The 18,370-nt window shown below is 32.9% G+C and overlaps 1 protein-coding gene across 1 annotated transcript; it reads left to right on the top strand.

The window, feature by feature from the left end:
- Positions 1–16,054: 16,054 nt before the first annotated feature.
- On the top strand, positions 16,055–17,468 carry LOC120148493 (UPF0481 protein At3g47200-like). Its single transcript, XM_039161598.1, has one exon. It carries the CDS (start codon positions 16,055–16,057, stop codon positions 17,447–17,449), a length of 1,395 nt encoding a protein of 464 aa, XP_039017529.1. The 3' UTR covers positions 17,450–17,468.
- Positions 17,469–18,370: the final 902 nt, after the last annotated feature.

Here is an 18,370-nt window from a genome sequence, read left to right as displayed (position 1 = left end):
TTCACGAGAGTAAAAGGCCATCTTGGTCCCTATAAGGAAAAAGTATGGTATTTGGGCGTAACCTCTTAAGCTCAATCAAGGTTATTATTTTATATGGATTCAATTTGTGAAAAAAATAATGTTTATTCAACTAAAACTTTAAAAACATCTAACAAACAAACACAAAAAAAAACAAACAAAACATGCTACTAATTTATAGTGCAACTAAACTCCATAGTGAATAATCATTTACATTGGCTACCATTATGCTTAACATCTTGTTCTCAGCTTGGCACCTTCCTAAATCACTATTGGTTGCATTGTGTTGATCTTTGACAATTTTTAGATCGTGAGAGAACTTCTTAGCTCGACCTTCATGCATTTTGCAATTCTTTTTCTATTATTTAACATCATTATTCAATTTAGTGATGCCTCTTGCATATTCTTCTAAAGTGTCACTTATATCTATATGTTAAAAGGTTTGAATGATTCTCTGAAAAACATATTGCATGGCTTCTAACTCTCTACTTAGATCATCTATTTTATTCTTCAATTCGTGAACTTGGGCTTCATACCTCTATAGATAATCTTTATCTTGAATGCCCCGATCAATACCTTTATACTCGAACACTTTTAGCTCCATCCTAGCTTGACAATCAGTCACTAAACTAGGTTAACCTATTATATCAAACTCTAATACTCCATGCTCCAGAAGGAGTTGAACTCGATGCTTAAAGGTAGTGCGGTTATCGATTGAATGCCCTTGAACTCTAGCATGATATTCACAATCAACATTGACATCATGCCAACTTGGATATGAGGGACGTTAAGTTTCACATAATGTGGGGCAACTTCTCGAGCTTCTAATAGCTTAACATAAAACTCTCCATATGTTGTGTAATATAATCAAAACGAGGACCACTACATTTTAACTTTTGACCATCATATAAGTGTAACTCAGTCGAGTGATGACATGCTTTCAAAATCATATTTGAATACTGCACTACTATAGTTGCTTTTTATTATCCTTCAATTTCATATTCGCAGGTACTATGATAACTACTGGACTCTTGGGGAACTGAAATTTACCCTGACTGAAACTCAACAACCCTGCCTGAATGAGATCTCTGAATTTATTTTTCAAAACATCACAATTTTCTGTAGTGTGTCCTGAGCTTCCTATGTGATAACAATAAACAACATTAGTATTATATCCTTCAGGGTATGGGGGCTCTTTTGTCTTGGACTGAAATAGAGTCACAAGGTTCTTCTCTACTAGCATAAGTAGTAGATTCTCAAATACCAATATGTCATGATCACATGACTTCTTTTCATCTATTGGAATTTCTACAGTTGTCACTACTTCTTTGGTATCTCCAGACAATATATTAATGCTAATGGTGATTGTGCGCATCCTTTCTGGATAGTTGGAATAACCTCACTCTGAAGTAGATCCTCGAATATTTGGCATCATGATATTTCTTTGCTTGAGTTCTTCCTGATCATCTTTGACATCTAGTCTCTCAACTCTTGTATTTCATTTTTCTTTTTTCAGATATATAATCTTTGGATACGTGGCTTACTGCACTTCTCAGAACTTCTTCAAGATGTCATCTTCTAGTTGTATCATGGTATACTTTATCATGAAACCTCTTGTCTATTATTAAAATATTTTAACTTGATGACCACTCACGAATCGACACATTTTATTTATGTCATGATCATGTGACACAAAAAGGAAAAACAATATAGAAATTAATTAGTACAAATAAGATAATACAATGACAAGAAGATGAACTAAGGAAAATATGAAAATTCAAATGTAATACAAAGGTATTGATCCCAGAGATGAATATCATAGAACAAGTTTCATTAGAGACAAAAGTGTTCATTTCTTCAAGATAGTTCGTTTTACATACATGCTTTGGCTTAGCTGCCAAATCTTGAAGCGAATCGACTTTCAGCTAGGATCTTCGTCCTTGAAGATTATGCCCCTCAAGTACTCCATGATATCCTAGACTGATGTAGATACTCCCATCAAATTATGACATATCTTTGATGATACCCCTGACACTAAAGTCGTGCATTAATCTAAATGGTTAAAGATTGTATATTTGTAAGCTATGTTTTATAAATGAGTCATTGGTTAGATCGAAGGATGTCTTTTTACATCTTGGATGTCCTTTTGTTTGTCGACTCTGATACGTGATCTTTAGGCGAGCTTCCTCCTCGTTATCTCTAAGCATCAATTAGCCAATGGTTCATGCCTGTATATATTGATTAAAAAACTATATCTTTATTTATGAAAATTTTCAAATTATACAGTCATCTGCAGATCAACACCCTCACACTATGTCATGATGATGCCATGCAACAAAGATAAAAGTAACGTACACAAAAAGAAGAAATCAGTTAGTAGATAAGATAATCGATAAAAATAATATTCAAAGATGAACATAAAACCCGCCCATCATGGTATCTACCCAAACATGCTTGTGAGAATCCTACACAGGCATGCTTTCTACCCAACATGCATTGTTTTCAAGAAATTAATCCTACCCGCATGATATATAGTTCACATGTTTTTTCCATAAAATAATCAAATCCTACAAGAAAAAAGGTTAGGAGTCATTCTTACTTTGTATAATTATTAGGGTGATTACCATCAGATAAAGTTTCAGCCTGATTCTGACAGACAGGGGTTCACTATATGCATAGTTTTGGTTTTAAGGGAAATGGTACTAAAATTTTCCTAGTCGGGCCCTCTGGGGCTGCCGGACCCTCAATCCTCATTCATTATAGTCGTAAGTGGTTTGAGTTCAATTTAAGGGAATACATTCATTATGTTTAACGTGAAAGGTTGTTCATGAAGATCATAAGAACATGTACTCCGGGAGTGATTCACTAGCCTGTGCTGAGGCCTGCTAATGAAGGCACTAGTGACTCACTCCAACTTAATGGGACAGAGCTCAGGTATAGAATTAATGATATGTTAATGCACTGACATGTGTGAGGAAGAACTCACAAAACTTTTACCACAAACAAAACTCATGACTCATTTATTTTTGAAAAACTTAACATAATCTGAAAACAATGAAATCAAACATCAGTACAACTATTTACATGAAATAAAAAATATGATGCATAATTATGAGTATAAAAATTAAAAAGATCGTAACTCAAATAACTATTCAAATTTGTAAAATTCCAACAAATCAGAAAACATATAATTACCTAAGCCTGACTCTCTAGTGTGATCCCCAATAGAGTAGCCAAGATGCCAGAATGGTTCTTAAGCTCAGGAATGCCACTCAGCTTAAATTTTGGAAAGTTTGGGTTTCATTTTGAAAACATGTTTGAAGTTGACATCGACATTTGGGTTAGGTAGGTCGAATGCCTAAAATGTCTTTTAAAACAATTTTAAGAAAAATCTTTTAAAAAGACAAAATTGGTCTGCATTTAACCAGAAATTCATTTTTAAAGATTTGGGAGTCGGTTACGTGTGGGGAAAGGTGAGCACCCCCATAGCACCCAAAATTGCTACTCTTCGATTATATGTAGTATAAAATGGAAGAAATTTACAAATTTGAACTCAAAATTTAAATTACAATCCTTTTATTTCTATGAATTTAGAAAAATGAGTAAACTTCTTTTAAAATATTTGACTCGATGAAAATGACTTTATTCAATCGGTTTTATTTGAAAAAGGATGTCCCCTTACTACATGAATTAACGAAAATTGAAACTCAATCATGTTGGGTGCAATTTCATTAACCCACGACACGAGATAATAGTGCCTTAATTATTTTGGAAAACAAGAAAACGAATGTTGGTTTATGAATGCAACATCAATAATTGTCATGTAAAAAATGCATGAGTTATTAAATACAACATACGAATAAAACAATAATGAATAAAATAAAATAAAAGAACACATTCAATACTTCTATTTGTTAGTTAATAAAAATGGTGGGATATCTTTTCACTCGTGCATCCTAAGGAAAGGCAATCCAGGTTTTTGGATATTTTCCCTATAGATGGCTATTTTTTTCGTTACATAACCACAAAATAAAAATTTACTTTATTATTAAAATAATTTTATTATACAAAAAATAATCACAAATAAAAATATGTTTATTTAAAATAAAACACATTTAATATATTTTTAAAAATTATAAGGTATAAATAAATAATAAAACAATTTGATAAAAATATAATTTTTATTAGAATAACTCTCAGAAGTGCACTCCAGGTTTTTGGAGGTCTTCCATAGGTTAATCAAACAATAAAGATCCTATAGCTACTTAAAAATTAGAAGGACAACATTATTAACAATACTATACATGTGTAATACATTAAAAATGCTACTTTTGATAAAATTTATATACATATAATATTACATATATTTAATATACACATATATAACTATATATTAAAAATACTATTTAATTTTTTTTATAAATATATACAGATATATATATATATGTGTGTATTTAAAATACATGGACTTAAATTTATATAAAAAAAAGTACGACTACAGTATACTTTAACCATTCTAAATAGAGGTCAAATCACATTTAAATTGAAGTTCTATGGACCAAACATGAAAATATACTAAGTATTACATATTTACTGTAACACCTTAGAATGCTACACGAAACATCGGAGCGGTTAACCAAACTTTTTCTTACTTTAAAATGGTCATTTTCATAATAAAATCATCCATAAAATATAATTAAAATTGTACACTAGGGAGCTCCCAAAATAACATTTACATTCAAAATAATAGTACAGGCTAACTTTAAAATACATTTACGACACAACGTTTACAATATAATTTGTAAATATACATGCTCTTCAAAACGTTGAGATGTACTCTGATTTGGTTTGGGTCTGGACCTTGGTCTCTAAAGCTCCTCAACTGCTCCACCAAATCTACATAAGGAAATAAATTCCAAAGGGTGAGATAACTAGCTCAGTGTCACATTAACAACTAAAACATACTAAAAGTGTATCACTGAAATGATCAAGTTATCAAGTTTACTGCTTTGCTTTAGTGGGTATAGTTGTACACTCACTCTCTACTATATGGTAGACATTATGGTGTGAATGATGGTTCTACATCTTAGAGCTCACACACCTCTAGTCTACCAATGATGAGGCCCCCAAAATTCTCTACATGTGACACCACACCCTTGACTAACCCACCTCTTGTGAGTGTCAGGCCTTGGCCCTAGTTAGTTAGCTTAAAGTGTTTTGCACCCTCCCTAAGGATATATCCATATTGAATCTATAATTTCGACACTACTAGCTTTTCTAAAGGAACTCGGGTGTCTTGATCGTTTCTCTAGTATACAACCAAGGCTAATCTTGTTTCACCCTACTTTATCTTGTTTCTACGTTTGAATTAAGCATTAATATTGTTCTCACTTGTAGTCTTATTTGGGAATAATTATAATCTTTTGGGAAAACTCACTTAATTCTATAATTTCCCTTGAATTAAAGCCTATCCATTAACATTGGTATCGATATTGTCCTTAAAGTATTGATACCCTCTCCTCAATATCGATAACCAACCCAGGGTATTGATACCCCATCTGAAATGCATTGAAAGAAAGAGAAAGTATCGATACTCATATGGGAGTATTGATACTGGGACAATGGGTATCGATACTCCCTAGAGTACCGATACTAAATAGCTTACTAGAATCCCATTGTCGACATCGAATCCTTCGATATCGATACTGAACCCTCAGTATCGATACTTCTGTAAGGGTATCGATACAAGTATCGATACTGCTTCATGTAATATTGATTCGAACCATAAAAAATATCCTATTTAGGCACGAATTTTCCACCTAAACTCCCTAGTTTTCCTACTTTAAGGTTTCCTAGTGTTTTATTAAGTCTTATTTGATCTTAAGGGTCATAAATAAGGTTTTACATCTTGCTAAAATAACGTTAATAGGAATCTACCATGAAAATCTACTCAACATGCTTCAATCTTATATATCTAGCTAAAACTCATTTCTAATGAACCAAAACTGGTATGAGGAAGCTGTGAGTGTGTTACCTAACTTCTTTGGCTGCCAGAATTCCTCTAAAATCAAGTAGGATTCACTCTGTCTTTATCCTAGCCCTTGAACTTTATACGACCTCCTTAGCTAATAAAGGGTAAGAAAAAGGGATTACTACTTATCTAAGGCTTAAAGTAAGGTTAAGAATACTCCAAACAACTCAAATTTGCTAAAATAAACTTGAATCCTTTGATTTCCTTAACCTTCCTTAAAAACCCATTTTCTAAAACCAATACCAAAACTTGAGATTAAGGGCTTGAAATGACGCTTAAGGGATAAAGATTAGAATTCTCACCTTGGTTTCTTCAAACTAGGCTTAAAAATCTTAAAGAATTGACCTTTCTACTTGCTCTTGGGGAGGAAAAATAAGAAAGAAAAGAAGAGGAATGGATAAAGGTTTTGGTGGCTTTGGTTCACATGCAAAACACCTACTATAAGGGGTTTTTATCATTTAAAACCAATAATGGGAAAACTACACTTTTGGTCCCTCATCTTTAACTTCTATTTATAACCATCACTATCTTAACCTCTTGGGCTAAATTTATACCCAATACCCTAAAAAATGGTCTAAACTAGTTTAGGAAATCTAATAGGCAGAACTTATAGGTCTCGGGTTGACCAGAACTACTGATCCTAAGCTTCTGGGTAATCTTGGAGAAAATGTTCTAAGGATTCGTAACGGTAACAACACTTGATCCCAAGCGTGTAAACTCTTGGGTGTCTCCTACCATAGAGAGAATAACTAGGTTGAGAAGGCACTCTCAATGATCCCCCCCAAAACTAGCCACTGGAGTGGTAAACAATGGCCTCCTGCGCTGATTGGTCCTACTCCCACTCCCAGCCGAATTCTGCACCGATCTGCTAGACTGACCTACTAGGTCCCTCATAAACCCCTAAGACTCCCTCACCCTCTTAGATGGTGAGGATGGTTATGCTGACTCGGCCATGTCTCTACCTCGATTAGAGGTGGTATCTTCCTCCACTGTTTTCCTTCTCAACACTCTCTCTACTGTATGTGCTTGAAAAACTAGCTCAAAAAAACTCACGGTGGATTGGAAGCTAATTAAGTCAAGATGTCCAAACGAAAAACTTCCCTAAGCTTTCTGCAATGATGATACTCTAGAGACCAACTTTAGGGTGCACCTACTCAACTAGAGGAAATCTATCTCATACTCATATTTTGGTTTGTCTCTCTAGGTTAACTGAGCAAATTGATCCCTCATTTCATCTATGTGAGCCTCTTCGACATACTTTTAACATGTCTCTTCCAAAAACTGGTCCTATATGGGACACTCGGTCTCTAACGACATTTCCACAGTCTATCACGACTCGTTTCAACAGTGAAAGGATGTACTCTAACATATTCTTACGGGTGAGATACAGTTGACAAAGAGTCCTAAAGTTTTCTCTTAACCAATGGTCTGTTACGATAGTATCATCTTCTCATGACCAAAACAATTAGTGGTCTGGTACCTCAGGAGCCTCTCTACTGGGGTTTCCTAAGGTGCTACTACTATAGGAATTGACTGGGCTGGCTGAACAGTTGGAACAGTGGGTGTCTGGGAATGGCTCTCACTATTCGCCTTAAGATAGTGGTCAAATTTCTAAAGAAGATCGCTTCATTGACCCCTGCGTCTCCAGGCTCTCCTTGCTAAGAGTATGGGACGAACTCATCTTCTGAATCACCGATTAAAGAATCTTTACTCTTTCCTCTACCCTCTCTATTATGGCTTGGGCTCTTATTCACATCTAAAATATGAGATTAAGACGAAACGACTAGTACTATTGTTAATACAGAAGAACGAAATAACTCTTTATAGCATGTATAGTCATAAACTATTTACTCACACTAACCCGTGGGTCCTAGGAACACCTAAACCTTACTTTGATTCCACTAAATGTAACACCCTAGGCCAGTACAACACACATTTGACCGATTCGGATGCTATACGGAACCACCAGAGCGGCTAACCAAACTTTTTCTTACTTTATCTTACTTTAAAATGACCATTTCCATAATAAAATCATCCATAAAGATATAATTAAAACTGTACACTGGGGAGCTCCCAAAATAACATTTACATTCAAAATAATAATATAGACTAACTTTAAAATACATTTATGACTCAACTTTTATAATAGGGTTTATTAATATACATGCCCTTAAACACTGAGACATACTCTGATATGCTCTTAGACTAGACCTCAGTCCCTAAAGCTCCTCAACTGCTCCACCTAATCTGTGTATGGAAACAAATTCCAAACGTTGAGCTAACTAGCTCAGTGCCACACTAACAACTAAAACATACTAAAAGTGTATCACTGAAAGGATTAAGCTATCTAGTATATTGTTTTGCTTTAGTGAGTATACTTGTATACTCACTCTCTACTCTATGGTAGACACCATGGTACGGCTGAGGATTTTGCATCTTGGAGATCACACACCCCTCTAGTCTACCGAGGATGAGGCCCCTGTAATTATCTGCATCGGACACTACACCCTCGACTAACCCACACCTTGCGTGTGTAAGGCCTTGACCTTCATTAGTTAGCTTAAAATGCCTCGCGCACTCCCTAAGGATATATCCGGTCTAAATCTATACTTTCGACACTACTAGTTTTCCTAAATGCTATTCTCATATGGGAGTATCGATACTGGGACCTTAGGTATCAATACTCATAGATTACTGATACCAAAATAACCTACTAGAATTCCGATCTCGATACAAAATCCTTCGATCTCTATACCGAGCCCTCAGTATCAATAATCCTATAAGATTATCGATATTGTTATTCAAAAGCTCTCGATTTCATGCTTTCCTTATGAAAAATATCAAAACTGCTTCATGCAATATCGATACCAACTTTAAAAATACTCTATTTAGGCACGAATTTGGCACCCAAAATCCCTAATTTTCCTACCTTAAGGTTTGCAGATGTTTTATTAAGTATTATTTGATTTTAAGGGTCACAAGTAAGGCTTTACAACATGCTAAAATAACTTAACAAGAATCTACCATGAAAATCTACTCAACATGCTTCAATCTTAACTTTCTAGCAAAAACTCATTTATAATGATCCACAATTAGTATGAGGAAGCTGTGAGTGGCTGCTAGAATTCCTCTCGAATCAACTAGGATTCACTTTCTCTTTACCTCTAATCCTTGAACTTTCTCCCACCTCCTTAGGTAATCAAGGGTAAGAAAAAGGGATTACTACTTATATAAGGCTTAAAACAAGACAACTCAAATTTACTAAAATAAACTTGAATCCTTTGATTTCCTTAACCTTCCTTAAAACCCCATTTTCTAAATCCAACACCAAAAGTTAAGATTAAGGGCTTGAAATGAAGCTTAATGGATGAAGATTAGGATTTTTACCTTGGTTTCTTCAAACTAGGCTTGAAAATCTTAAAGCTTTCACCTTTTTACTTGCTCTTGGGGAGGAAAAAGAAGAGAGAAAAGAATATAAATGGATAAAGGTTTTGGTGGCTTTGGTTCGTGTGAAAACACCTATTATAAGATATTTTATCTTTTAAAACCAACAATGGGAAAACTACACTTTTTGTCCCTCATCTTTAACTTATATTTAAAACCATCACTATCTTAACCTCTTGGGCCAAACTTAAGCTCAATACCCTAAAAAATTTGGTCTAAAATGGTTTAGGAAATCTAGTAGGCTCAACTTAAAGATCACAAGTTGACTGGTACCCGGGATTTGAGGTATTACATGTATAAACTCAAAAAGTAAGCCAATAATTAAAATGAACAGTGATTAAAACGTAAACACAAATACATTAACTAAACAAAAAAACTTTCAATTGATGACTGAAATAGAAGGGTACAAAAATAATAGGGACTTAAAGTGCTATTATCCCACACGCTCAAAACATGCGGGTCTAAGGATGGCAAAACGTTATCGTTCCATATTCGCTTATAAACCCTATTTTAGTGTTTCAAAAAATCATAGGCCCTCATTTTGTTTCATGCACCTCTTACAACCTAAAAAAGAAAGAGATTTCTCTATAAAATTCTCCTATCATCGGAGAGAGCACTACCACTCAACGACACGGTCGATTGTCACCTACGACGGTCGAAACTTGTCATACAAGGCCCAAAACAACCCTCTCAAGCTCCTAAATTTAGATCTAGAGCCCTTTTTCTCAAAAACAAAACAAAAATGCTATAGATCTAAGAGAATACCTCCCAACCCCTTCAAATCTAGTGACCTTCAAGTTCTCCAATGCCGGACGAAGACTACGATGGCCTTCCTCGTAAAGAAAGGAAGTTTGCTTTCTCTCTTTCTCTTTTTCTTCTCTCGATTTTCGAATTGGTTCTCCTTCTTTCTTTCTTTCTCTTTTTTCTTTATTTTTTAATCCGCTTTTTTTCTTTTGAAAAAGGATTTCTCTCGGTTTCTTCTTTGGTCTTCATTTCTTTTGTCCCTCCTTTTCGAATCCTTACATGCATATTATATAATCCTCCTGAAGATTTATTTTATTCTCTCCTATGCGAGGTCGTTGAGGTTCTAACATTTGCAGGAGGATGCTCGTTCCTCTGCCATAGTGCCATAACAACCTCGCAAAGGTCCACATAAAAAATGGGGGACCATTGTTTTGCTCTTGAGGCGAGGGGACCACTGGAAGGCTCATTTCTGCCTGGAAAATAACCTCAGTTGAATTTTTGTTTTGTTGGATCATGCGATCTGGTTCTCTTGGACTTTAATTAAATATGGGCCTTTTCACGTTTTGTGGCTTGCTGGGTCAGGCGAGCACACCCACTGGACCCCTTTTGGACTAATTAACAAATTGACTCTGAAATAAAAATAAAAATGATATATATAATACATGATAATATTGTATTTTATATACTAATACTTAATTTCAAAACTATAATATATAAAATGTACTTATTTCCAAAACTATATATATATAATATTTTTTAAAATTATATATAATACACTATTTTCAAAACTATATATATCACTATATTTTAACATTATAGAATACTATACTATTTATATATATATATATATATTCTATATATATTAAATAACTACGTATTATACTTATAAACATTATATAATATTATATGAAAATCAAAATATCCCCGAAAGAAAACGGGTATCTACAACACGTTTACGTGATTTACCTGCCGTCGTTTTATCATGTCGAACCTGGATTGATTGATTATTTGACCGAAACAATAAGAAATCAATTTTAAAGAGGATTTTAATTTATAAACCCTAACTTCTATAGCAAAAGCGTGCAATGCATCATATGGAAATGTATATATTTTCATGAAATGATCCAATATTGATTTTTGAAGTTTTCAGCTATTTAAATATACTAAAAGTAATATGTTGCCATGGCAACAAGAGCCTGAAGTATCAAAATGAAGCATGTGGTGATTGATTCCTATTGATTATTTCCTATAGGGAGTTGCAAATCGAGTTTATCTTAGGAATCGTAGGCTAACCATGTTTCAATAACGATATCCGAGTTTGCAAGATCCGAGGGTATAACTTTCTCAGCTCATGTAACACATTTCTACATTCAGAGATTCATGTTTATTTAAGATTGCCCCCTTTTGAAATTAGGATTTATAAATTAAAATCCTCTTTAAAATTGATTTTTTATTGTTGCAGTTAAACAGTCGGTCAATCCAAGTCCCACGTGACAAAGTGACACCGGGTAAATCAACATGTCACATCATCCGTCTGTGATTGATGTAACCGTGATTAACAGTCGAGTGATCTATTTGTTGTAAAACGATAACGTTAGTGATCATTTTGTAACTTTTTAAACTTTAGTAGAGAAAACGAAAACTTATTCAAACTTCAATGACTATTTTTGTAGTTTACCCTTATTAATAATCTGTATCGATATACTCCACAAATATAAAATGATGATAATTTATAAATTATCATTGAATTTTTTAAAGTAATTTCAGATTTCATTAGAATTTTACTATTTTCACCTTTCGTTTCTTTTGAAATGATATTTATATAATCACTAAACAAAGAAATATTCAAATTTCCATTTTTTTCAAATATGAAAGTGACCTTAATCGTGAATTATTTCATGCAATGGATTCATTAAATCTAATTAAAGTCACTATCAGCTCACGATATAAATTAGATTTTGATAATTTTCTGGATCATAATTTCCCATGGATGGTTGTGAATAATATATATATATATATATATATTTCCCCGCAAAAAAAAAAAATCAGATTTAAAAATCTGTATTTGACAAACTATTGATGTATGGATATAAATTATTTTTTAGTAAAATAGGGTGAAGTTAATAAATGATCCACGGCTATAGAGTACTGCTTTGTTGAGTTCTCTTATTATTAAAAGTTACAAAATGGTCCTCCGACTATAAGGAATTACTTTGTTTAGTCCTCCAACTATTAAAAGTTACAAAATGATCACTTGGCTATTCATATGTTCCAAACTCATCCTTTTCCTTTAAAAAAATTGACAACAGTTTGAGTTGGATGTCAACCTACTGATTGAGATATTTTATTATCTCAGAATATCAAACGACTATCATATCTTAGTCAGTAGGTTAACGTCCAACTCAAACTGTTGTCAATTTTTTAATGGAAAAGGACGAGCTTGAAACATATGAATAGTTAGATGACCATTTTATAACTTTTAATAGTCGATGGACTCAAAAAAGTAACACTCTATACCATTTTGTAAAATTTAATATTAAGGGAACTTAACAAAATAGTATCTTATAGTCTAGAGATCATTTGTGTACTTTACCCCATAGTAAATTAGTTTGATCTTTTAGACATTACTCACCTAGAGATTGACCTTAAAAATGGTGAAATGAGAGTTTGATATCAAATAAGGGCTATGACATTCACATATAAAGTTAATTCTTCCAATTGTCCTTAAGATGAAGTTTAGACATATAACAAAAATACTTAAAAATTAAAAAATATTTTGAATTTTCAATAGTTTCTAATAAAATCGAATAAGACCTTGAACTTTAAAAGAGAAATTAATTTGGCCCTCGAACTCAATAAGAAATCAATTTAGCCCATCAATCACATCATCAGTCATTATGGAGTGTCACGTTAGCACTATTGACATTTATGTTAGCATCAACGGTCAATGACGAAAACTGATGGTCAAAAGGCTACATTTTTTTTAGTTTAAGGGTCACATTGAGTGTAAAAATAGTTCGAAGGCCATATTTTTTTTTTAATTTTAAGGGCCTCACATACCAGTAAGCCTAAAGTTTTCTTAGTCCTCAAACTCAATTTTCCCTTTAAGCACTTGAAAAAAAATTAAACATCGAAAATAGGTGTTCATGATTTAAAACATGCAAAATTTATTCATTTGATATCGATATTCTTCCAAAAATATTTGATGCTATAAGAACAATATTAATATTATTCATGTGATACTGATACTTCTATTTAAAGAGCTCTTTAAGATTATGAAGTAGTATCGAAACTCTGTTAAGAGTACCGATACTCATTTTTGAAAAATAACTTCGAGCTTAAATCATGTAACATCCAATACATTTACACAAAACCATACTAAACTTTTAACAACATTTACACAAAGTATAAAAATGTAACAATTTACAAAAGTGAAGTCCTAATTTAAAAATCCAATACATAAATAAATATTACAAGTTGATCACTAAAATCAAATTAGAAATTTAGGGAAAATTCTCAATTTTTAGGCCTTTTAATTCAGGAGAAAATTGAGTTGTTAAACATGAACCTTAAACCCCAAATCCCAATCAATAAACTTTAAACCACAAACCTCAAACATCAAGTACTAAATCTCAAATCCCAAATCATAAACCTTAACTCAGACTCTACATTTACAAAATGTGTACTCATTTAGCTTCGAAAATTCTTTTAATAGAAATAATAAGGAGTGCGACTTATTTTAATAAAGATAGTGAGTGGTCGCAGTTTCCTCTAATAGAAATCGTGTGGAGACTAAGGTGGTGTTTGGTTCGTTGAAATGTTTATGAGGGAATTGGAATCTGTGAAGGAATTGGAATCTGTCAGGAATTGGAATCTGAATATGAACCCTGTTTGATTGGCAGGAAATTGAATTGGAATCCAATTCCATATTCTGTTTGGTTCACAGACATGTCAGATGAATTTGATTTCAGTAATGTAAAATGACAGAATTGTCTTCTTGTGTTTTTGCCTAATTTTAGTTTGTGTTATAACTTACATGTAGCAATATATTATAAAAATTTAAAAAATATTAAATTTTCATTTTATTGATTGATTATTCATTTCAATAAATTATAAAAATCATGCTAACAAACATCATACGTTAAAATCATCCCAATCAAAATATGTTAATAAGTTACCAAAAGATAGAATAATATTTCGATACATTCCAATCGAAGTATGTCAATTAGTTACAAAAAAATATACCAAAAACTTACAAGTCAAGGAAGGATTAGCACCCTTGAACTGCCCTTTTGGTACTACGTAATTTCCAATTGTATTTAATTAAGAAGATTGTAACTTTAAATTAAAAGGTAAAAATAACGATCTCAATCACTTACCCCTGATAGATTCGGAAGTGTACCCTTAAAAGAGTCGAGAAGCATGTTAGAAAAAAAAAAGCTAATGAAGATAAATAAACTAAAGAAAAAAAAATAAAGGAAATAAAAATAAATGAAAAAAAGGAAAATAAGATAAAGAAAAGACATAAAAAATAAAACAAAGATAAAAATTAAATAAAATAAAGAACATAAAAAACAAAAGAAATAAAATAATGAAGAAAAATAAATAAAATAATCAAAATAAAGATAACGAGCAAAATAAAATAAAAATAAGAATAAAATAAAGAAAAATACTAATAATTGTATATACATAATAAATAAATAAATAAACAAGAGAAAAATACAAATGAAAATAAATATATAAATAAAACTAATATAAAAAATAAAATAAGAAAAGAAAAAAAAACAAATAAAATAAGAAAAATATAAAGTAAATATATGGAAAATAATAATGAGGGTAGTATGGTCAAATTTCACATTCCCTCCTTAAAAAGATTTTAATTTCCTTATGTTATGGATGGAATTTACTTTTGATGGAAAGTTGAAGTCATTTAGAATTCTAATTCCCTTTGAAAACTTGAACCAAACATGGGAAAGTGGTGGAATTGAATTTCAATTTCCCCTAATTCCAAGAGATTCCTGTGAACCAAACTCCACCTAATTTGCTTGTTTAGGAGGCTAATACTCTTTTAGGTAAATTACGTAATCTAACTATCACTTTAGTTTTGTTATGGTCATTCAATTATTTTTCTTTTCAAAAGCAACTCTAACTTTACATTTTAGTTTCAGTTTAGTCACTCGTCGTTAAAATTGAACGGTGATATTAGCATGTCACCTTAAAACCATATCATCATTGAAATAACAAATAAAAATGCCACATCAACAATTTCTTTAATTTTTAATGGTGGATGACCAAAATAAAACCAAAACAAAGTAATAGTTGAATAACTAAATACATAATTTATCTTTTTTTTCCAAGTTACTGACGTGGGCAATACTCATCTGAATATTATAATTTTTTTTTGAAAGATGGGCCTCGTTACTGAATACTATAATATACATATCCAAGCTGGATCGCTTTTTTTTTTATCTCTATTCTTTGCTCATTTGATTCCAAAGGTAAAGGGGAAAATACCAAACTTGGCATTTAATTTTGTAGACAAAGAGCATTACTTGTCTTCCAAGCAAATTAAAACAGAAAAAGTGTGTTAATTATGAAAACATTATGAGTAATTAAATAATGAATTATATTGAACTTATAAAAATAACAGACTTGTTTACCTTAACAAAGTACAAAGGTACTTGATCATTATATTAACCATAATTACAGAAGCATTGGTGCCACAAATTAAGAGTCAATTGAAGACTTGAAACCAAGCAAGTTCTGGAGCACTACACTAGCTTCATTATCCCTCTAAGCGTCACTTGACAAGATTCGATGAGGCGCAACCAGGAGCCCCACCAACGGGAGGTGAGACTTCTGATTCTTGAGATGGAGCAACCCGATTTCATCACTCAAGAGGTAGAAAGAATGGAATCAGCGTTGCGTGAAGTCGAAAACTGGGGAAATGCTTCGTCTCCGAGAGCCAGACCGTTAATTCAAAGAGTTTCATCCGTGCTGAGAGGCATCAAGCCGGATTTTCAGAAGTATTTTGAACCCAGGCTGGTCTCCATTGGTCCTTTGCATCATGGCAAGTCCAGGTTCAAGCGATCCGAGCAGGCCAAGCACAAACTCGCTGCTCTGTTCGTACAAGAGAATGGAATTACCGCAAGATCTCTGTTTGACAAGATTAAGGTCGAGATAAACGAGTTGAGGGAGTGTTATAATCCGGATGATATAAAAGAATTCGATGACGATAGGCTGGCTTGGATGTTTTTCATTGACGGCTCTGCAACATTGTTTACCATACACAATATTGTAAAACGTACGTTTGAGAACCTCAAAACTAAAGTAGATCGTTTGGTATTTGCGCAAGTTGATGTGTTCCTGCTGGAAAACCAACTTCCTTACCGAGTCCTGCAGATTTTGATCGAGTCATCCAAGGAACCTCAACAATGGAAAAACTCAATCACAAAATTCATAGCCGAAAGCCTAATGACTAACGTGGAAAGTGGGCGGCAGAGCCAACACGGAGGCATTCGAGAAGACGGGGAAGACGATTACGCCCACCTACTGGAGCGCTTGAGGGAAGAACACCTGACGGGGTCGATCGAGGAGAACAGCAAGACCGCCTTCGGCAGGATGTTCCTCTCCTGGGGAGACAACCAAAAACACCGGAAGACATATCGTAGCTTCAAGGAGCTCAAGGAATCTGGAATAAAAGTGCAGCCAAGCGAATCGAACAACTTGAAAAACATCTCATTCCACTGCAATTTACTGGGGAGGCTGAAGATGCCACGCCTTCTGGTGGATGACTCGATAGCTTTCAAGTTCATGAACTTGGTAGCCTTGGAGACGTGCCTGGATTACGAAAATGATTTCGCCATAACCTCTTATCTGTGCTTCTTGGATTCCCTCATCAACACGGCCGAAGATGTCAAGGAGCTTCGTGTCAAAGGTTTGATTCACAACTACCTGGGAAGCGATCAAGAAGTGGCTGATCTTTTCAACAAGATGAGCAGAGACTTGGTGCCTGATCAAGGGATTTACATTAAAGTTACTGAGAGCATCCATAAGTACTGCAACAATCCATTGACGCCTACTGTGGCTCAATTAATTTACACTCATTTTAGTAGCCCATGGACTGTGTTTGGCTTCTTTGGTGCCATATTTTATCTGAGCCTCTCCATTATTCAGGCTTATTTCTCTTCCCAAGGCGGATCAAGACATTAACCAGTGCTTTAAGTGCGTAATATGGTTTATCTTCTCATTATGGTAACTGCAGTTTTCTTATGATCTCAATAAGCGTTTTGTGCTTGAAATATTTTGCTGCTCTCATTTTTCATTTTATTTTGCCAGCATGGTGACTGGCCAATGCTGTGTTATTCGTGTGTTATGTATTCCAAGTTTTATGCGGATTTATTATACAAACTGCTTGTTGTATTTAATATTTTATAAATTAATATTTATTGTTAATATAGTATTTCAACCATGAATTATGTTATGAGCACGAACCAAGTGGTCTCCGTGGTAAAAGAATCGTTATCATTCCTTGAGGATTTGAGTTCGAATACATAGATATTAGGGGTGTGAGTGTTAAATATCAAAAGTTTAAGAAATATCTTTAAACATGTACTACCTTGTAGTTGTCCCAAATTAATAAAAAAAATCAATTATGTTATGATATATGATATTCGATAATATCATTATTTTGATTTGTTAATATTACGTCAATATCTTGATTGTTTGTTGAAATGCAAAATAAACGCTTATATTAATTTAAGATTCTTTTTATAAGTTTTTACATTAATTTGTAAAATGTAAAATTTTAAATATCATTTTAAAAAGGAATTATTGAATTCATATACTAATTTGTATAATAAACCTTTAATGCAAGGATGTACATAAGATTTTATATTAGAGAGCGAACTTTTAATATTTTAAAAGGGACGAATTTATAAAATTTTAGGTGACGAAAATATAATATGAATTGAAAATACAAATAAAATATCTAAAAATATACTAATTTAAAATTTTCAAAGTAATACCCATCCCTCCTTTCTATTCATCTCTTCTTTCGTGTGTGTGAAATATTGATTTTTTTTATATTTCAAATGAAATCTAATTTACAAACGAAAGGAAGTTTTCTATTGT

Source organism: Hibiscus syriacus, unplaced genomic scaffold (assembly GCF_006381635.1).
Source record: "Hibiscus syriacus cultivar Baekdansim isolate YM2019G1 unplaced genomic scaffold, ASM638163v2 tig00002684_pilon, whole genome shotgun sequence".
Taxonomy (NCBI): Eukaryota; Viridiplantae; Streptophyta; class Magnoliopsida; order Malvales; family Malvaceae; genus Hibiscus; species Hibiscus syriacus.
Note: the sequence above shows the minus strand (reverse complement) of the source record. Positions and strands in the feature narration are given on the sequence as shown.

Bases quoted from the DNA above. Each gene is read 5' to 3' on its own strand.
- LOC120148493 (XM_039161598.1), top strand. From the start codon at position 16,055: ATGAGGCGCAACCAGGAGCCCCACCAACGGGAGGTGAGACTTCTGATT.